This window comes from Piliocolobus tephrosceles, chromosome 13 (assembly GCF_002776525.5).
Source record: "Piliocolobus tephrosceles isolate RC106 chromosome 13, ASM277652v3, whole genome shotgun sequence".
In the NCBI taxonomy this organism is placed as follows: domain Eukaryota; kingdom Metazoa; phylum Chordata; class Mammalia; order Primates; family Cercopithecidae; genus Piliocolobus; species Piliocolobus tephrosceles.
Genome location: NC_045446.1, coordinates 56,981,811 through 57,004,495, shown reverse-complemented (window position 1 = coordinate 57,004,495; position 22,685 = coordinate 56,981,811). Strand labels below are relative to the sequence as shown.

At 38.5% G+C, this 22,685-nt stretch overlaps 2 protein-coding genes across 2 annotated transcripts; one reads left to right on the top strand and one right to left on the bottom strand.

The window, feature by feature from the left end:
* Positions 1-936: 936 nt before the first annotated feature.
* Positions 937-1,872, bottom strand: LOC111524621 (olfactory receptor 5P3). The gene has a single exon (XM_023189825.1). The coding sequence runs from the start codon at positions 1,870-1,872 to the stop codon at positions 937-939; it is 936 nt and encodes a 311-aa protein (XP_023045593.1).
* Positions 1,873-5,994: 4,122 nt separating this feature from the next.
* On the top strand, positions 5,995-19,498 carry LOC111524671 (olfactory receptor 1044-like). Its single transcript, XM_023189903.1, is given in 4 exon segments — positions 5,995-6,092; positions 18,562-18,936; positions 18,938-19,149; positions 19,152-19,498. Coding segments are annotated over 4 exon segments (1,032 nt in total).
* Positions 19,499-22,685: the final 3,187 nt, after the last annotated feature.

The following is a 22,685-nucleotide window of genomic DNA, read 5'->3' as shown; positions in this document are numbered from 1 at the left end:
CTGAGTAGGATGAGGATCTGACCATGAATGAGTCACTCTGAAAGGTTGTTCCTCACAGCCACAATTTCACACTATAAGCTAGATTCTCCTCTTGGAAGTTATTGCCTGATTTTTTTTCCACTCAGTCTCTAAGGAGTTCAGAAATCCTTCTCATTCACACACAAGTCACTTGTTTTGATCTGATAGATAAATTCATAGGCTAGTCAGGGGCATCTAACAGGTTCTTCTTTGGGACCCCTATAACCATGCTGGAGACAGAGAATAGAAACACAGACCAGATTGTTGTGGGTCTACCAAGCTCATTCTCAGCAGGCAACCTTTCTGGAAGAACATCTCCAGCAATTTTACTATGGTTCCTTTGTCATCTTCTCTCACAATGTATTCAGTAACAACTACAGCTATCAGGCCTGTGTCTCAGGATAAGCTGATGTTGAAAATGGCCACAGTGTGAAGGTTTTTTTTCCCAACGTTTTCTTTCTTTTTTTATTTTTTGTTATACTTTATGTTCTAGGGTACACGTGCACAACATGCAGGTTTGTTACATATGTAAACATGTGCCATGTTGGTGAGCTGCACCCATTAAGGGGAACATCACACACCGGGGTCTGAAGATTTAAAGGTATGCCTTAACTTATCGCAGAAAACAACTCTTGAAAAAATCAGAATAAAAATTTTAAAGGATTTTCAACAGATAAAGCATTTTTTCATGTAAATTATTTGCATTCTCAATTATAAATTTAATTCAATTTTATTAAAGGTAAAGCAAGATGGACTTCTAATTTCCTATTCTTTCTGAAAATCTACCCTCATGATTGACTAAAAAGCTCCACACTGGGTGATGGTCTATGGACAGATATATTTTGACCACAAACACTCAGTGTCTTATTATTATTATATATAGATTATTAATATATCAAATTCTTCAAACTAGTTTCATCAAGAAAATATTTTTATTCTAAGCTCCCTCTTCAGAGCCCCCTTAATCTCCTTGTTCCTGAGGCTATAGATCAGGGAGTTCAATATGGGAATCACCACCGTGTAGAACACAGACACCACCTTGTTCTGGTCAGTTGAGTAGCTGGACTTGGGCATCACATAAATGAATGTGATGGTCCCATAGAACAGAGTGACTGCAGTGAGGTGGGAGGTGCAGGTGGAGAAGGCCTTGTGGCGGCCCTCAGTGGAGCGCATCTTCAGGATGGTGATGAGGATATAGATGTAGGAGATGGCTATGACACACACAGTGGCCACAATGATAGATCCAGAAGAGATAGCTGGAATTATTTCAACAGTAAAATCATGGGAACAAGCAAGCTTCAAAAGTGGTGAATAGTCACAGAAAAAGTGATTGACTTTATTTGGCCCACAGAAGGACAGTCTTAATAAGCAGCCAATGAATGTCCAAGCATTCATACATCCACCCAGGTAGGACATGCCCACTAAGGTGATGCAGCCTCTGGGGGACGTGCGGGTAGAGTAGAGCAGGGGCGAGCAGATGGCCACATAGCGATCATAGGCCATGACAGCCAGCAGGAAGCATTCAGCTGTACCAAACGTCACTACAGAACAGAGCTGGGCCACACAACCAGCAACAGGGAGAGAGGTTTCTTTCCTTAGGAAGCGCATGAGCATGACAGGTGTGACTGATAAGGAGTACCCAATGTCTACAAAGGCCAAATGGCAGAGGAAAAGGTACATGGGTGTATGAAGATGATGACTTCTTCTGATCAACATGATTATGCTGATATTACCCATTAAGGTGACAACATAAATTCCTAGAAACACAAGAAATAAAATAGCACATAGTGCGGTATCCTCAGATAACCCCAAAAGGGTAAACTCTACCACAGCGGTGTTGTTTCCAGCCCCCATCTATATTGGGAATAGTGCCCACTGAAAGAAAAACAAATGAGTATTATAAAGGGATTAAATGCTATAATTGCACATTTATTTTTACAATATCTATTTAATAAAAATATATAACAATGTAGGTACTCATGTAAATTTGGGAAGAAAATGCTTTCACACACAATATCTCATGTAAGACTTAAAAATATAAATGTTCACTGATGTAAGGTCAGGAATACTCAGAAAAAATCTTTTTTTTCTTTTTTTTTTTTTAACTTAACACACTCAACTTGTATTGGATGTTTAATTTAGGTGTTCTGTGAGCACATCTCAGAGATGGCCACTAGAATACACAAAGAATCCAGTAACTCAATCTTCTTAGGATAAAGACATGATTGAAGGGAGACATAAATGTCAGAACAGACCAAGACTCATGGAAAAGAGTGGCTGTTCAAAAGGATGTTTGAGGTATCATCTCTTGTATCAAAGATGTGTAGTCATTAAGAATTCTGAATTCCAAACAGAGGTCAAACACATTAGCTGCATGCTAATCCATAGGACCAAGAAGAGGTCAGTAACTCAACATTGGGCTATGGTCCCCACCCAGAGATCTCACAATTGAGGGAAAGTACACCAAATATCCAGGAAGTCCGGACCGAGGCAGAAGGTGAAGTAATGCACTCACATTATAGACAAGTAAATGGAAGAAGACTGAGGTTTGAAAGAGGAGATGAGATAGCTCCTGATTATCTCAGGATCAAGCTAACCGATTCATGATAGTGAGCCAATCTGGAGAAGACATGATCAGGATACTCCTAGAAGGCTCCAAAGACACAACTTGTGCCCAAGACTCTGCATAAGCTGGGGCTAGGTTGCTAACAGAAGATTCCAGCCTTCTACAGCACACAAATATCCAGCCCTATCTTAATAGTTGCTGTCTGATAAAACTTACATCTGTAGGTCAGCTTCTGGAAAGCCTTCCTCCATACCAACTTGCTTGAGAAAAATCATGAAAAAGCAAGAAAAGCAGGAGAGCTTTCTTACAGGATGCCCAGCTTCAAAAAGGTCCTAGAGGCAGGGCGTGGTGGCTCAAGCCTGTAATCCCAGCACTTTGGGAGGCCGAGACGGGCGGATCACGAGGTCAGGAGATGAAGACCATCCTGGCTAACACGGTGAAACCCTGTCTCTACTAAAAAATACAAAAAACTAGCCAGGCGAGGTGGTGGGCGCCTGTAGTCCCAGCTACTCGGGAGGCTGAGGCAGGAGAATGGCTTGAACCCGGGAGGCGGAGCTTGCAGTGGGCTGAGATCCGGCCACTCCAGCCTGGGCGACAGAGCAAGACTCCGTCTCAAAAAAACAGGGTCCTAGAAATAATCCACTCCATCTCTCCGATTTTATAAAACTATAAACTAAGATATAAAAAAGTTAAGTAACTAACTTCAGATCAAATGCCTTTCTGGAAACTGAGCTAAAATGAAGAACCATATCCTTGGACTTCTTCTAATTCATTTACTATCTTTATTTCACATATTATACATCTTTTCTATAATTTCTAAAGAAGATAGACTATCAGAAAGTATATTTGGTTCATTACATGTTAAAAAAAGTTTTAAAATTATGCTAATATATAAATAATACATTTACTCTTGAAAGGGTAATTTTGCAGTGCAGTAATTCACATAAAGATGCAGCTGAGAGATAATGACAATTCTGTGAGGCAGGTGATAGTCTCCTTCAGTGCCCAGCACCTAGGGAGTTGTGCTTTTGTTTTCAGCTGAACTGTTCTGAGTGCCTGATAGATAAGGAGTCAGATTTCACTAGGATTTTCTTTGCTGAAAGAGCAGAAGGGAGAGTGAAAACTAATCCCAAAGTTGTGAAGATTGTGAGGAAGGGGGAATAGGCAAGCAACTCAGCTGACCTGGAGTGACTTAACAGTTTTGAGGCAATCCCAGTATCTCACCCAAGGAAAAGTCATCCCTATTGAAGAATTTAAAACCAATGAGAAAAACTAGTAGGTAAAATAAAAGGGTCAAAGATCCTGGAGTTAAACAAAAAAACTAGATTCCAGTGATAGTCATTTCTGAGATTACTGCAGTGGTAACTTCATGTAGATCCGAAATTGCCATTGCTAGTCATGGTTACCTTTATGGAGTATGTATCTTGAATATTACATATGGTCTGTGAAGACTTTCATCTCCACTTATGCTGTTATTTCGTATAGGGTTTTAAAAAATTGGCTAGAAATAGAGAACATCTTACTAGGACAGGGAAGAATGAAGATGAACAGATATTATACAAAATGTTTAAACTGAACATGGAGAGTTGAGAGAAAATTTTCGAAAGGAGAAGTTAATTTTTATGGAGAGAAAAATTACAATAAAATAAAAAGTATACTTTGTCATAAATGTGAAAAAATATTTGAAAATATAATTGTGTCTGCATTTGTAGGGTATCATGACTTTATGAAAAAGTAACCTGAATTGGTAATAGAAGTTGGGATTACAGCATAGAAAGACCAATATGCACCAAAGGGCATCAGCAAAATGGGGAAGAATGTTGCAGTGGCTGCTACAAAACTAGGATTGCTGATACAGAAATTCCATGTTGATTGGGTGGGAATATGAGTAAAGAGAAGCAGAAGATACAGAATCTTAAAGTGAAGGAAGGAACATAAACAATTTATCTTGGGCAAGAAATGGCTCCTAAAGGAAATTAACTTTCATCTTTTTTTTTTTTTTTTTTTTTTTTTTTTTTTTTACTACTCCAGTGCTCAATTTTTAGATGTCTGAGGATACACAAAATAACTGCTCAGTACATGGAGAACCATCAAGCAGTCACAATTGTGCCCAGTTGGAACGGGCTGCAAATTAGTGAGAGCACTATGAATGAGATTCAGGAATTACAGGTCTGCCTGAGCTAATGTGAAGCTGAGACATTTTTAAAATCAATGCTGATATTCTAGGATTCAGCATAGTAAATTAATCCACTATAGTCTATACACATCCATATGAAGACAATGCTTTAAATTTCTCAATAGATTACTTTCACTCTGGAGTCTGCAAACACTTTGCTCTTTGCTCCTATGTATCTTAAGTATCCAACTGATGCCACTATTAGAATTCAGAAAAAAGAGAAGCAAAAGTATTTTTTTTTAAGTAGAGAGGAATGAATGAAAGGCAGAGGAAGATGAAAGGCAGACCATATAGAGGGAACCAAAAGAGATGCTATAGCTGATAAGATAAAAGAGGGAATTTTTATTTCACATGTCAACAATTTAATTCCATTTTTATCAATTATATCTTCTTCTATGGAAGAAAATTAAGATAATTCAATGTTTTCTTACATCATTTAATATAAGTTTTATTTACTCTTGGAAACTTCCATTCTTTATTGCTCCTCAACAATAGCAATCACAAAAAATTGCCATAATTCTCTTTTTAAAGATCAACCAAAATTAAAAAATAATATATTTTTCTTTAAAGAATTTGGTGTAAAGCAGACTGAACTCTCTCACACACGTGCACTCATCTCTCTTTCTCTTTTTCTCTCACACACATACACACACCACATGCATATGCACACACACACTGGCATCAAAGTCATGTGCTCATCCAGCCACATTATTTTCACACTTTTATTCTGAACTGAGATGCCTGAATAATTTTACGTGTGAATTAACTGATCAATAGTATGCTGTTAGGAACACCATGCAATTTACAAGTTTGATTCTAAAGTCCTATCTTCCTTATCTTTGTACAGGACTTTATTAAGTGGCATGGACCCAAGAAGGAATGAATGTTTAAAATTTTAGAAAAGATAGATGTGCATAACAGAAATTCAGAGTCAGTTATATGTGCCATTACAGCGTGGAAGCGATGTGTTGGACAGAAATGCCATGAGCTTCAGAAACATATGGCCCTGGGATTAGATTCAGCTTTGTCACCAGCAATCTATGGAATCTTGGAAATTTTACATAAACTCTTCAACTCTTCATTACGTTATTTGTTTAAAAAAATACTTCACATGATTCTTGTGTTGAATAAGATGATGTACATGATAATACCAAGTATCGATCATAGAAACAAGTGGATGTTCAACAAATGATTATTTCCTTTAAAATACTATACCTTAACTTCTAATACAAAAATGAGAAACAAACATTCCTGTATCAATAGAAAAGGGAAATTATTACCTGTGGATGAATGTACATCAACAATAATGACAAATTCCGAAGAGCTGTCACGGTATAGGAAGGTGATATTTATGAGATTTGGGGTCGTTTGGGATATAGCCTCTTGAGTACACTACTTGTTTATAAAAATTTCACTGAAAATTCATCAAGACAATGCAAATTACAGGTACATATGCTCATAATAATATGTGTTGCTGCTGGGCATGGTGACTCACACTTGTAATCCCAGCACTTTGGAAGGCCAAGGTTGGAGAACTGTTTGAGGCCAAGAGTTCAAGATAAACTTGGGCAACATAACAAGACCCCATCTCTACAAAAAATATAAATAAATACAAATAAAATTAGCCTGGTGTCATGGCTCATGCCTGTAGTCTCAACTAGTCAGGAGGCAGAAATGGGAAGATGGATTGAAGTCAGGAGTTTGAGGCTGCAGTGAGCTAGAATTGCACCACTGTACTCCAACCTGGGCAACTAAGCAAGACCTCACCTGAAAAAAAAAGTCTAAAAACATCTGTAAATTTATTTATTTTTAGTATGCATTAGAATTTTTTAATAAAACTTTTTGATGAACTGCTAAAACCACTGTAACTATATTGAGATTTATAGGAATAAGCAAGAGTACAATGTACCAGAATAATTTCTCTTCAAAATAAAAATTCTTCTGGGAAAAAATAAGGGCTTATGTTTTCTTTATGTTTCTAGATGACACTACCTTTATTTTTTAATTAAACTTTTTACTTTGAGATTATTGTAGATTTACATGCAGTTTTAAGAAATGTAAATAATACGGAGAGATCTTATATGCCCTCTACCCAATTTCTTCCAATGAAAAGCATTATGAAAAACTGTAGTATAATATCACAATGAGGATATTGGCAGTGATACAGTCAAGATACAGAACATTTCCATGAACACAATGTCCCCTCACATTACTCTTTCATAGCCACAACAACCTCTGACCCATCCCCATGCCTTCCTTAACTTCAGGAATCCTCTAATATGTTCACTGTTTCTACATTTTTATAATTTCAAGAATTTTATTATTTTATTTAATATCCCTCTCTACCTCTAGTAATTTTCTTTGCTCTGCAGTCTATGTTATTCAATATTAGTACAGCCACTGCTTTTCTTTTGATTAATATTTACATACTATGTCTTTTTCATTATTTTACTTTCTTTTTTGGGTTTTTTTGTTCTGTTTTGTTTTTGAGATGGAGTCTCACTCTGTTGCTCAGGCTGGAGTGCAGTGGTGCAATCTCAGCTCACTGCAAATTCTACCTCTCGGGTTCAAGTGATTCTTTTGCCTCGGCCTCCCAACTAGCTGGGATTACAGGCACCTGCCACCATGCCCAGCTAATTTTTGTATTTTTAGTAGAGACAGGGTTTTACCATGTTGGCCAGGCTGGTCTCAAACTCCTGGCCTCGTGATCCACCTGCCTTGGCTTCCCAAAGTGCTAGGATTACAAGTGTGAGCCACTACGCCTGACCCATTATTTTTCTTTCAACTTGCCTATATTATTATATTTGAAGTGACTTTCTTGTAGAAAGCATAGAGTTGGGTCATGTGTTTTAGCTCACTTGGCTGGGTGAGGGCTCAAACAGAAATAAGGAACATGCTGTTTTGAAACTAGAGAAACAGTGATCCTTGTTAGATAGTGACAGAAAGTCTAGCTTAATTATGACCTGCAGTTATGTGGAAAGCACAACTTATATGTGATGAACTTGGATATTTAGATAAGCAGATTTACAAAGTGTTGAATGTACAGCCTGTTGTTGTTTACTCAATGTATTAAAATGTGAGAACAGATTACTGTGTACTCAGTAACGGGATTGCTAGGTCAAATGGTAATTCTGTCTTTAGTTCTTTGAGAAGTCTCCAAACTGGTTTCCACAGGAGCTGAATTAATTAATTTACATTATTCCCACCAATAACATTCCTTTCTGTCTGCGACCTTGCTAACATCTGCTTTTTAAAAACATTTTTATAATAGCCATTTTGACTAGTGTGAGATAATATCTCATTGTGGTTTTGATTTGCATTTCTCTAATGATTGGTGATGTTGTGCATTTTTGCATGTGTTGGCTGGCTGCTCATGTCTTCTTTTGAGAACTGTCTGTTCATGTCCTTTTCCAACTTTCTAATAGAGTTATTTGCTTTTTGCTTCCAGATTTTTAAAAACTCCTTATAGACTCTGGATATTAGTCCTTTGTCAGATACATGGCTGGCAAATATTTCTCCCATTCTGTAGGTTGTCTATTTACCTTGCTGATAGTTTATTTGGCTGTGTAGAAGCTCTTTAATTTAATTAGGTCCCAGTTGTCAATTTTGGGGGTGCTGCATTTACTTTTAAGGTCTTAGTCATAAATTCTTCACCTAGGCCAAAAACCAGAAGAATATTTTGTAGGTTTTCTTGTAGGATTGCTATAGTTTGAAGTCTTACATTTAGGTCTTTACTCCGCCTTAAGTTAATTTTTGTATGTGGTGAGAAGTAGGGATTGAGGTTGATTCTTCTGCATATTGTTACCCAGTTTTCCCAGCACCATTGATTAAATAGTCTGTCCTTTCCCCGTTGTTCTTTATTTCTGGGTTCTCTATTTTATTCCATTGGTCAATGTGTCTATTTTTGTACCAGTACCATGCATTTTGGTTACTGTAGCATTACAGTATGAGATACCATGTCACATCAGTGAGAATGGCTACTATTAAAAAGTTAAAAATATATCAAGTGCTGGTTAGGCTATAGAGAAAAGGTAATATTTATACAGTGTTGGTGGGAATGTAAATTAGTTCAGCCCCTGTGGAAAGCAGTTTGGAAATTTCTCAAAGAACTTAGAACTATCATTTTACCCAGTAATCCCATTACTGGATATATACCCAAAGGAAAATAAACCATTCTACCACACATGCACTCATATGTTCATCACTGCACTATTCACAACAGCAAAGACACAGAATCAACTTAGATGCTTGTCAATAGTGGACTGCATAAAGAAAATATAGGGAGCAAGATGGCCGAATAGGAACAGCTCCAGTCTCCAGCTCCCAGCGTGAGCGACACAGAAGACAGATGATTTCTGCATTTTCAACTGAGGTACTGGGTTGATCTCACTAGGGAGTGCCGGACAATGGGTGCTGGTCAGCTACTGCAGCCCGACCAGCGAGAGCTGAGGCAGGGCAAGGCATCGCCTCACCTGGGAAGCACAAGGGGGAAGGGAATCCCTTTTCCTAGCCCGGGGAACTGAGACACACAACACCTGGAAAATTGGGTAACTCCCACCCCAATACTGCGCTTTAACCAAACGGGCACACAAGGAGATTATATCCCACACCTGGCCAGGAGGGTCCCACGCCCACGGAGCCTTCCTCATTGCTAGCACAGCAGTCTGCGATCTAACTGCAAGGCAGCAGCGAGGCTGGGGGAGGGGCGCCCGCCATTGCTGAGGCTTAAGTAAGTAAACAAAGCCCTGGGAAGATTGAACTGGGTGGAGCTCACAGCAGCTCAAGGAGGCCTGCCAGTCTCTGTAGACTCCACCTCTGGGGACAGGGCACAGCTAAACAACAACAACAAAAGAAAAAAAAAAGCAGCAGAAACCTCTGCAGACACAAACGACTCTGTGTGACAGCTTTGAAGAGAGCAGTGGATCTCCCAACACGGAGGTTGAGATCTGAGAACGGACAGACTGCCTGCTAAAGTGGGTCCTTGAGTAGCATAACTGGGAGACATCCTCCACTAGGGGCAGACCAACACCCCACACTTCACACGGTGCAGTACATCCCTGAGAGGAAGCTTCCAAAGCAAGGATCAGACAGGTACACTCGCTGTTCAGCAGTATTCTATCTTCTGCAGCCTCTGCTGCTGATACCCAGGCAAACAGTGTCTAGAGTGGGCCACAAGCAATCTCCAACAGACCTACAGCTGAGGGTCCTGACTGTTAGAAGGAAAACTATCAAACAGGAAGGACACCCACACCAAAACCCCATCAGTAAGTCACCATCATCAACGACCAGAGGCAGATAAAACCACAAAGATGGAAAAAAGCAGGGCAGAAAAGCTGGAAATTCAAAGAATAAGAGCGTATCTCCCCCCTCCAAAGGAACGCACCTCATCGCCAGCAACGGATCAAAGCTGGATGGAGAATGACTTTGATGAGATGACAGAAGAAGGCTTCACTCCATCAAACTTCTCAGAGCTAAATGAGGAATTACGTACCCAGCACAAAGAAACTAAAAATCTTGAAAAAAGAGTGGAACAATTGATAACCAGAATAATTAATGCAGAGAACGCCATAAACGAACTGACAGAGATGAAAACCATGACACGAGAAATACGTGACAAATGCACAAGCTTCAGTAACTGACTCGATCAACTGGAAGAAAGAGTATCAGCGATTGAGGATCAAATGAATGAAATGAAGTGAGAAGAGAGTCTAAAGAAAAAAGAACAAAAAGAAATGAACAAAGCCTGCAAGAAGTATAGGATTATGTAAAAAGACCAAATCTAGGTCTGATTGGGGTGCCTGAAAGTGAGGGGGAAAATGGAACCAAGTTGGAAAACACTCTTCAGGATATCATCCAGGAGAACTTCCCCAACCTAGTAGGGCAGGCCAACATTCAAATTCAGGAAATACAGAGAACACCACAAAGACACTCCTCGAGAAGAGCAACTCCAAAACACATAATTGCTAGATTCACCAAAGTTGAAATGAAGGAAAAAATCTTAAGGGCAGCCAGAGAGAAAGGTCAGGTTACCCACAAAGGGAAGCCCATCAGACTAACAGCAGATCTCTCGGCAGAAACTCTACAAGCCAGAAGAGAGTGGGGGCCACTATTCAACATTCTTAAAGAAAAGAATTTTAAACCCAGAATTTCATATCCAGCCAAACTAAGTTTCATAAGTGAAGGAGAAATAAAATCCTTTACAGATAAGCAAATGCTTAGATTTTGTCACCACCAGGCCTGCCTTACAAGAGACCCTGAAGGAAGCCCTAAACATGGAAAGGAACAACCGGTACCAGCCATTGCAAAAACATGCCAAAATGTAAAGACCATCGAGGCTAGGAAGAAACTGCATCAACTAACGAGCAAAATAACCAGTTAATATCATAATGGCAGGATCAAGTTCACACATAACAACATTAACCTTAAATTTAAATAGACTAAATGCTCCAATTAAAAGACACAGGCTGGCAAATTGGATAAAGAGTCAAGATCCATCAGTTTGCTGTATTCAGGAGACCCATCTCACATGCAGAGACATACATAGGCTCAAAATAAAGGGATGGAGGAAGATCTACCAAGCAAATGGAGAACAAAAAAACGCAGGGGTTGCAATCCTAGTGTCTTATAAAACAGATTTTAAACCATCAAAGATCAAAAGAGACAAAGAAGGACATTACATAATGGTAAAGGGATCAATTCAACAGGGAGAGCTAACTATCCTAAATATATATGCACCCAATACAGGAACACCCAGATTCATAAAGCAAGTCCTTAGAGACTTACAAAGAGACTTAGACTCCCATACAATAATAATGGGAGACTTCAACGCTTCACTGTCAACATTAGACAGATCAACGAGACAGAAAGTTAACAAGGATATCCAGGAATTGAACTCATCTCTGCACCAAGCGTACCTAATAAACATCTATAGAACTCTCCACCCCAAGTCAACAGAATATACATTCTTCTCAGCACCACATCACACTCATTCCAAAATTGACCACATAAATGGAAGTAAAGCACTCCTCAGCAAATGTAAAAGAACAGAAATTATAACAAACAGTCTCTCAGACCACAGTGCAATCAAACTAGAACTCAGGACTAAGAAACTCAATCAAAACCACTCAACTACATGGAAACTGAACAACCTGCTCCTGAATGACTACTGGGTACATAATGAAATGAAGGCAGAAATAAAGATGTTCTTTGAAACCAATGAGAACAAAGATACAACATACCAGAATCTCTGGGACACATTTAAAGCAGTGTGTAGAGGGAAATTTATAGCACTGAATGCCCACAAGAGAAAGCAGGAAAGATCTAAAATTGACACTCTAACATCACAATTAAAAGAACTAGAGAGGCAAGAGCAAATACATTCAAAAGCTAGCAGAAGGCAAGAAATAACTAAAATCAGAGCAGAACTGAAGGAGATAGAGACACAAATAACCCTCCAAAAAATCAATGAATCCAGGAGTTGGTTTTTTGAAAAAATCAACAAAATTGATCAACCGCTAGCAAGACTAATAAAGAAGAAAAGAGAGAAGAATCAATAGATGCAATAAAAAATGATAAAGGGGATATCACCACTGACCCCACAGAAATACAAACTACCATCAGAGAATACTATAAACACCCCTATGCAAATCAACTAGAAAATCTAGAAGAAATGGATAATTTCCTGGACACTTACACTCTCCCAAGACTAAACCAGGAAGAAGTTGAATCCCTGAATAGACCAATAGCAGCCTCTGAAATTGAGGCAATAATTAATAGCCTACCAATCAAAAAAAGTCCAGGACCAGATGGATTCACAGCTGAATTCTACCAGAGGTACAAGGAAGAGCTGGTACCATTCCTTCTGAAACTACTCCAATCAACAGAAAAAGAGAGAATCCTCCCTAACTCATTTTATGAGGCCAACATCATCTTGATACCAAAGCCTGGCAGAGACACAACAAAAAAAAGAGAATTTTAGACCAATATCCCTGATGAACATCGATGCAAAAATCCTCAATAAAATACTGGCAAACCGGATCCAGCAGCACATCAAAAAGCTTATCCACCATGATCAAGTGGGCTTCATCCCTGGGATGCAAGGCTGGTTCAACATACACAAATCAATAAACGTAATCCAGCATATAAACAGAACCAAAGACAAAAACCACATGATTATCTCAATAGATGCAGAAAAGGCCTTTGACAAAATTCAACAGCCCTTCATGCTAAAAATGCTCAATAAATTCGGTATTGATGGAACCTATCTCAAAATAGTAAGAGCTATTTATGACAAACCCACAGCCAATATCATACTGAATGGGAAAAAACTGGAAAAATTTCCTTGGAAAACTGGCACAAGACAGGGATGCCCGCTCTCACCATTCCTATTCAACATAGTGTTGGAAGTTCTGGCTAGGGCAATCAGGCAAGAGAAAGAAATCAAGGGTATTCAGTTAGGAAAAGAAGAAGTCAAATTGTCCCTGTTTGCAGATGACATGATTGTCTATTTAGAAAACCCCATTGTCTCAGCCCAAAATCTCCTTAAGCTGATAAGCAACTTCAGCAAAGTCTCAGGATACAAAATTAATGTGCAAAAATCACAAGCATTCTTATACACCAGTAACAGACAAGCAGAGAGCCAAATCAGGAATGAACTTCCATTCACAATTGCTTCAAAGAGAATAAAATACCTAGGAATCCAACTTACAAGGGATGTAAAGGACCTCTTCAAGGAGAACTACAAACCACTGCTCAGTGAAATAAAAGAGGATGCAAATAAATGGAAGAACATACCATGCTCATGGATAGGAAGAATCAATATCGTGAAGATGGCCGTACTGCCCAAGGTAATTTATAGACTCAATGCCATCCCCATCAAGCTACCAATGAGTTTCTTCACAGAATTGGAAAAAACTGCTTTAAAGTTCATATGGAACCAAAAAAGAGCCTGCATTGCCAAGACAGTCCTAAGTCAAAAGAACAAAGCTGAAGGCATCATGCTATCTGACTTCAAACTATACTACAAGGCTACAGTAACCAGAGCAGCATGGTACTGGTACCAAAACAGAGATATAGACCAATGGAACAGAACAGAGTCCTCAGAAATAATACCACACATCTACAGCCATCTGATCTTTGACAAACCTGAGAAAAACAAGAATTGGGGAAAGGATTCCCTATTTAATAAATGGTGCTGAGAAAATTGGCTAGCCATAAGTAGAAAGCTGAAACTGGATCCTTTCCATACTCCTTATATGAAAATTAATTCAAGATGGATTAGAGACTTAAATGTTAGACCTAATACCATAAAAACCATAGACGAAAATCTAGGTAATACCATTCAGGACATAGGCATGGGCAAGGACTTCATGTCTAAAACACCAAAAGCAATGGCAACAAAAGCCAAAGTTGACAAATGGGATCTAATTAAACTAAAGAGCTTCTGCACAGCAAAAGAAACTACCATCAGAGTGAACAGGCAACCTACAGAATGGGAGAAAGTTTTTGCAATTTACTTATCTGACAAAGGGCTAATATCCAGAACCTACAAAGAACCCAAACAAATTTACAAGAAAAAAACAAACAACCCCATCAAAAAGTGGGCAAAAGATATGAACAGACATTTCTCAAAAGAAGACATTCATACAGCCAACAGACACATGAAAAAATGCTCATCATCACTGGCCATCACAGAAATGCAAATCAAAACCACAATGAGATACCATCTCACACCAGTTAGAATGGCAATCATTAAAAAGTCAGGAAACAACAGGTGCTGGAGAGGATGTGGAGAAATAGGAACACTTTTACACTGTTGGTGAGATTGTAAACTAGTTCAACCATTATGGAAAACAGTATGGCGATTCCTTAAGGATCTAGAACTAGAAGTACCATATGACCCAGCCATCCCATTACTGGGTATATACCCAAAGGATTATAAATCTTGCTGCTATAAAGACACATGCACACGTATGTTTATTGCGGCACTATTCACAATAGCAAAGACTTGGAATCAACCGAAATGTCCATCAGTGACAGACTGGATGAAGAAAATGTGGCACATATGCACTATGGAATACTATGCAGCCATAAAAAGGAAGGGTTCATGTCCTTTGCAGGGACATGGATGCAGCTGGAAACCATCATTCTCAGCAAACTATCGCAAGAACAGAAAACCAAACACCACATGTTCTCACTCATAGGTGGGATCTGAACAATGAGATCACTTGGACTCAGGAAGGGGAATATCACACACCGGGGCCTGTCATGGGGAGAGGGAAGGGGGGAGGGATTGCATTGGGAGTTATACCTGACGTAGATGACGAGTTGTTGGGTGCTGACGAGTTGATGTGTGCAGCACACCAACATGGCACAAGTATACATATGTAACAAACCTGCACGTTATGCACATGTACCCTAGAACTTAAAGTATAATAATAATAATAATAAAGATTTAATTTGCAATAGTAACAAAAAGATAAAATACCTGTGACTAGAATGTAAAGAAATACATAGGATGTATGTCTGTAAAGTTTAAATGAAACTATAAAACTCTATTTAGGAAATTATTTAATCAATAAAATAAATACCACAGTTAAGAAAAGAAGATTCAGTTGTAAAAATGTCAATTTTCCCTTAAACTGACAAATCAATTTAATGCAATAGCATTTCAAGTACAAACAGGATTTTTTTGGAACTTGATAAAATAATGTTAGAGTGCATCTGCAAAATGTACACGTGAGAATGGCCAGAACAATTGCTACTAGATTATAGTAGTAATTTTTTCTACTTTAATTTTTTTAAAGTAGAATGTGCTTATACAAAGCACATTCTTTCTTGTAGAAAGAATCATACAAGAAAAGAAATCATAAATTGACCCAAGCACTTCAGGATGTTTTAGTATTAGTATAGGATAAGTCTGGAGTTTTAAATCAACAAAACCAGCAGGAAAACAATTTCACCAATAAGTTGCATTAGAATACCTGGCTAGCCATTGAAGGAATAAGTAAAAATACAGTCTTGCAGTGCATAATGACATTTCAATCCACAACAGACGGCTTACAACAGTGGTCTCATAATATTATTTTACTGTATTTTACTGTACCTTTTCTTTGTTTAGATATGATTAGATACACAAATAACATTGTGTTACAATTGCCTACTATATTCAGCACAGTAACATGCTGTACAGGTTTGCAGCCTAGGAGCAGTAAGCTATGCCATATAGCCCAGGTGCATAGTAGGCTGTACCATTTCAGTTTGTATAAGCACATTCTATGATATTTACACGATGACAGAATCACTGAACAATGCATTTCTCAGAATGTATTCCCATCTTTATTTGAGGCATAACTGCAGTTGATTGCCTCATTCCTTATATCAAAATTAAATTTCCAGGAAAATCAGAGTTTGTAATATAAATTTGAAATGAAGTAAGTCTCTGGACTAAACAGGAGATAATTTTTTAAATAATTTTAAATTGAAGACGTTTCATTTAACCATATTGCAAAGATCAGAATTCAAAAGGAAAAGGATTGATAAATTTGAAATCAATGCAAAACTCACTGCATAGCATACAAAGTAATTATCATACCAATGTTAAGGGACAACTGACAAACTGAAAAGTAATTTGCAATACATGTATCAGACAAAGAGCTGGTTTCCTTCATAAACGAAGGCCTCCTAGAAATAAAATGTTCTAGAAAATCAATCAACCTAATAGAAAAATTCAGAAAGGAAATGAACTGACAGTTTATAGGGAAAAAATATACATGCAAATAATTGTTTGAAAAATGCTAACCCCTACTCATAAAAACACACAAAACTACAGGAGTTACCAATATCCACTATCACAGTGGCAAAGGCTTAAAACTTAATAAAACTTTGGATAAAAGCATGGGAAAATCAGTATTCTTGCACAATATTGTTAGAAGGGAGTTTGACTTGGTGAAATTTACTTGGAGGTCAATTTGTCAATCACCATCAAAAAAGTAAAATGAATATATACATTTTTACCCAAACTTCACTTCAAGTGGTTTATCTTTTTCTGTCTTTTTTTTTTTTTTTTTTTCTTTTGAGATGGAGTCTCACTGTGTCGCCAGGCTGAAGTGCAGTGGCATGATCTCAGCTCACTGCAACCTGTCTCCTGGGTTCAAGCGATTCTCGGGCCTGAGCCTCCCAAGTAGCTGGGATTATAGGCACACATCACCACACCCAGCTAATTTTTTTTTTTTTTTTTTTTTTAGTAGAGATAGGGTTTCACCATGTTGGCCAGGATGGTCTCGATCTCTTGACCTCGTGATCCACCCACCTCGGCCTCTCAAAGTACTGGGATTACAGGCTTGAGCCACTATGCCTGACCTAGTGGTTTATCTTTAATCCACACACATGCTTAGACAGATGAGCGCAAGCTTTATTTGAGATAGGGAAAAAAAAAAAAGAAATAAAATCGTAAACATTTAAATATCCATTGAGACAGAACTTATTAATAAATTATGATACAGTTATGAAAATGTCATGGATTTCTATGAACTGCTTTGGAAATACTTCTTTAACTTTCATTTTGAGATCAGGGGTACCTGTACAGGATGTGCAGTTTTGTTACATAGGTAAATTTGTGTCATGGGAGTTGTTGTACAGATTATTTCATCACCTAGGTATTAAGCCTAGTATTCATTAGTTATTTTTCCTGATCCTCTCCCTCCTCCCATCCTCCTCCAATAAGCCCCAATGTGTGTTGTTCCCCTCTATGTGTCCATGTATTCTTATCATGGAAATACTTCTTAAGTGTAAAAAGAGAAAAGGTGCAAAACTGTATGATTTCATTTATGTAGAAAAGTGTGATGTGTGTGTGTGTGTTTTGTGTATATTGATACTTGTTTATACCTAAGTGTTTTTAGAATATTAAAGAAACTGTTAACACTGGATACCATTAAGTAATTACATTGGAGGTAGAGGAGAGAAACTGTTTTTTCATTTATATCCCTCTGTCCTATTGATAAGTTCACCAAGTGGATATATTGCATTTATAATTTTAAATATCCAGCCTAAAATTTAGGATAATTCAGTGTTGCCTAAGACAGCTGATCCTCCACCCCCACGCACTGCCTTCACAGCAAGCAGGTTGAGTTAGGAGATTCCTCTCTTTCAGAGCATTGCCCACAGTGAATTGTAACTAGTTACTTACATGCATGTTTCTCCTACCAGTCTGTGCGCTCATTGAAGGCAGGCATACGCTTTATTCATCTTTGTATCACCTTCATTTAGCATAGCATCTGGCACATTGAAGAGGGGCAATATGTGTTTTAAAAGTGAACAAGAATGAATGAATGAAGCTTTTCCATTTCCACCATCCACATTCAATCTCTCCCTCTTATGAACTCCTACAGCACTCTGTACAGCTCCAAAAGTACTTGGCTTACTTCCCCTTATGGAATGTTTTACGAACCCTCCACTAGACTCCATAAGAACAAAGACAATGTCATTGTCATACCCATCTCCAGCCCAGCACCAAGCATGCTATCTGGACCCACACAAAGCCCAGAAGTATCTGTTGAGTTGAACTGAAAACACTAACACTGTTAACATAAAAATAGGTTCTGTCCTAGGAAAATCGTTCTCCTGGTTCCAAAAAGAAATGAGTACAGTCTTGCCAAGTCTGTTTCAGCAGAATAAAGTCCCATAGTTAATGACAGCCTTTAACTATTGGAAATGTAAAGCCACATTTTTTTTCATATGATAACACAACAAAGAGGTAAGAAGCGTTTGTTTTTAAGTATCTAATCATTTCTTATTTTTGCAGCAGGCGAGAGAACACGGCAAAAGGCAATCATACCACAGTGACCGAATTTGTCCTCATGGTATTCACAGACCATCCTGAGATGCAGCTCCCCCTCTTTGTGGTGTTCCTGGTCATTTATCTCATCACCCTCGTGGGAAACCTTGGCATGATCCTGCTCATCAGAGCAGACTCACAGCTCCACACCCCTATGTGCTACTTCCTCAGTCACCTGGCATTCATTGATCTTTGTTACTCATCTTCCACTGGGCCCAAGATGCTGCAAAATTTATTGGTGAAGAAAAAAACCATCTCCTTTTCAGGCTGTTTTGCTCAGCTGTACTTCTCCAGTGCTTTCACAACTACAGAATGCTTCCTCTTGGCCACGATGGCCTACGACCATCTGCAACCCCCTGATTTATACAGCTATTATGACGCAGCAGGTCTGTAGGGAGTTGGTGATAGGGGTCTAAACCTATGGCTTCCTAAACTCTGTGATACAGACAGCTCTGACATTCCAGCTGTCTTTCTGTGACTCCTATGTCATCCACCACTTCTACTGTGCTGACCCCCCTCTTCTGGCCTTCTCCTGCTCTGACACCCACAGCAAAAAAAGCAGCTCATGATCTTCTCTGCAGTAAATCTCACTGGGTCCCTCCTGACCATCTTCATCTCCTACATTTGCATCCTCTTTTCCATTATAAAAATCCAGTCTTCCAAGGGCAAGTGCAAAGCATTTTCCACCTGTGCCTCCCACCTCACTGTGGTCACCATCTTTTATGGAACACTGTTTTTCATGTACCTGCAGCAACCAAAAGCAGGGAATTCATGGAAGCAAAACAAAGTAGTCTCTGTGTTTTACAGTCTTGTAATTCCCATGCTTAACCCTCTTATCTACAGCCTGAGAAACACAGAAGTAAAGGATGCCCTGAAAAAAATGCTAGAGGGCAAAGAGTTATAGTGAGTGAGTTAATGGAATGCAGCATATTGAAAGTTTGATATATTGACAAGTATAATCTCTCTAATTAAGTTTAGAATTAGCAGGCAAATTGCTGTCCAATCAGGAAGCAAACAGTAATCCAATTTGGGAATTTTAATGACCAAAGTACTGGGTCACTTATTTAACATAGTAATATTTCATCCAGTTATCATGAACTATCAAAATTGACTTACAAGCTAGAATGTCAATAACTGTGTCCTTCATATGCTGAAGAAGAAACGGCTTACTACCAATTAAATAATAATATAAACTGTAAATTAAAAAAGATCCTGAAAAGCAACATTCTGGGTGAAACTATAATTTAACAAATCTGGGTACAAAACCCACACATGAAAATCTATGTTATTAGAAACACTTTTCAGTTTACAACAGACTATATTGTAGAGAGTCATTTGTTAGTCTTAGAATATATTTCTTCATAACACTTTGCTGCAGATGGTGATTAAGTTTTAAGACCAACTTACAAAAACCTTATTTAATCCAAATGTAATTGAAATACTGTATGCTTTAAATAAACAATAGAAAATATACTATGGCAGCAATAGTGTGGAGAGAAAAGAACAAAAAAAACACTGCGATTAGATGGGGGGTTTGTTTAGAAAAGAAAGTTTAATTAAAAGAGATAAACAGAAGGTTTAGGAAACTTTTAGAGATGTTAAAAAATAGTCATTTTTTCAACAGCCAGGGTTCAATTTTTCCAGTCTCTGGAAAGTGGAGCCACAGTGAGTTTTCTGGGAGGGAGTGAGGGATGAGTAGGGAAAAAAAGAAATGGAAAGAGGGAGAGTTTGGGGAAGTAATCAGGCCTGGATATATGTGAATGTTTCTAAGAAATAAAATTATTGTCTTACTTAATTTGAATGATCTAGAGAAATACTTTAGTTTTGCAACATTTTCCATGTTCTTTATTTTTGTTTTCACAGATCCAATATTCCAATTTCTTGGAAATAAGGCTATATGAATTCTTGCTGTTTTGGGGGATAGGTGAAAGAAAAATCTCTAATTTTTTTCATTTAGGCAAAAATATGAGCAACCTTTGTTTTGGGGTGTGTTTGTTTGTTTGTTTGTTTGTTTGTTTGTTTTTGAGATGGAGTCTCACTCTGTCACCCAGCCTGGAGTGCAGTGGCACAATCTCAGCTCACTGCAACCTCCGCCTCCCAGGTTCAAGCTATTCTTCTGCCTCAGCCTCCTGAGTAGCTGGGATTACAGGTGTGTGCCACCATGCCCAGCTAATTTTTGTACTTTTAGCAGAGACAGGGTTTCACCATATTGGCCAAGCTGGTCTCGAACTCATGACCTCGTGATCCATCCAAGTCGGCCTCCCAAAGTGCTGGGATTACAGGCGTGAGCCACTGCAACAGGTCAAGCACTCTACTGTTTTTCCAAGCCTCAATTCTAATACTTCTTTCAAAATAATTCTTAAGGCAAACAAATCTGCCATAAAAATGTTTACTTTCCTCTTATTTTCAAAAGTGATTACTATTAAGTAATTTTTAATGGTTCATAATATATACTACCCATGAATTACAAGTAAGTTTAAAATTAATCAAAAGGCCGGGTGCGGTGGCTCAAGCCTGTAATCCCAGCACTTTGGGAGGCCGAGACGGGCTGATCACGAGGTCAGGATATCGAGACCATCCTGGCTAACACGGTGAAACCCCATCTCTACCTAAAAAATACAAAAAACTAGCCAGGTGAGGTGGTGGGCGCCTGTAGTCCCAGCTACTCGGGAGGCTGAGGCAGGAGAATGGCATAAATCCGGGAGGCGGAGCTTGCAGTGAGCTGAGATCCGGCCACTGCACTCCAGCCTGGGCAACAGAGGGAGACTCCGTCTCAAAAAATAAAAATTAAATTAAATTAAATTAATCAAAAAACTAAGAGGTCCCTATTGTCCCCAAATTAACTCTGCAGATAATAATATGGGATCTTTGTTTTGTTATTGCTTATAATCAGATAATTTAGAAAAATGAAAAGAGTTAAATATTTACAACTTCTCTTACTTAGCTCAGAAAGCCTTTCCAGAGAGTTTAGGTATAAGTTGTATCGCTAAGCACTTGAAGATGGAGTGTTGGCTATGGTTGAAAAGGAAGACACTAGCAGGATAAAGGAACAGTGGGAAGAAAGGCAGGAATTGAGCCAGAGAGGGAGGCACTGTTGCACAGGTAAGGAGCAACAGGGGAACAGGCAAAGTGGAGAGGATAATGCTGAGGGATTGTAGGAGCCTGGGTATTAGACCAGGAGCTCCCCCTTGAGACCAAGCAAATTATCTTCTTCACTTTGTACCCCAGCACCTACTGCAGTTCCTGGCATAAAACAGATGCATCATAACTGTTTGCTGAACTGAACTGAGCTCTTTTGCGTTTATCCCTAACTCCCATGGATGGGCGGAGATGGTGCCCAGCAATGGTCCTGCGGTTTGGAAGTGACAGAGAAAAGGAAGCCACTGGGGTTATGACCAGAAGACTGTTTTTCAATATCCTCATAATGAAACTTACATCCATGAGGTGGGAAGACATACAAAGGCAACAGCACAAGCTGACCAGGGAAAGAGATGCATTTAGGAAGTTGGTACACTGGGAAGATGGCACGAGCTGGAGCTGTTGACGTACCATAACAATCAACAAACCACTGCTGCAGAACAAGGTTGCTACTAACTGAGCTAAAGATGAACATGGACCAACATCTACATGGAAAATTGTGCTTTCAATTAAAAGCCATGTCTATTTCTTAAACTTATTTCTCAAACTGTTTATGTCAGTTTAATTTAGAAAGTGAAAAATAACCACGCACTAATATCACATGTTTCAATACATGTCTCTCAGCAAACGCATTCTATTCATGTTTTCAAAGGAATATTTGGTCTAAAAGTTTCATCAGTTTTCAGTTCTTTTCAAGGAAACCTGAAGAAAACGTCACCTCTCCATAATACCTTCCCAGGTGTTGAATTTGTATACTTTGCTCAACATGCTTCCTTGATTACTCTGTAAAACAAAGCATAAAATTGAGAATATTATATTCATAGGTTGCAAAGGATATAAATCTACATTTTACTAAATTTCCCAAAAACTTGAAAAGCAAATAGGTATGAGAAAAGGTCAGAATCGGCTAATTTTTGAGCTAATAATTCCCATTTTCTTTTCCCATTGAGACT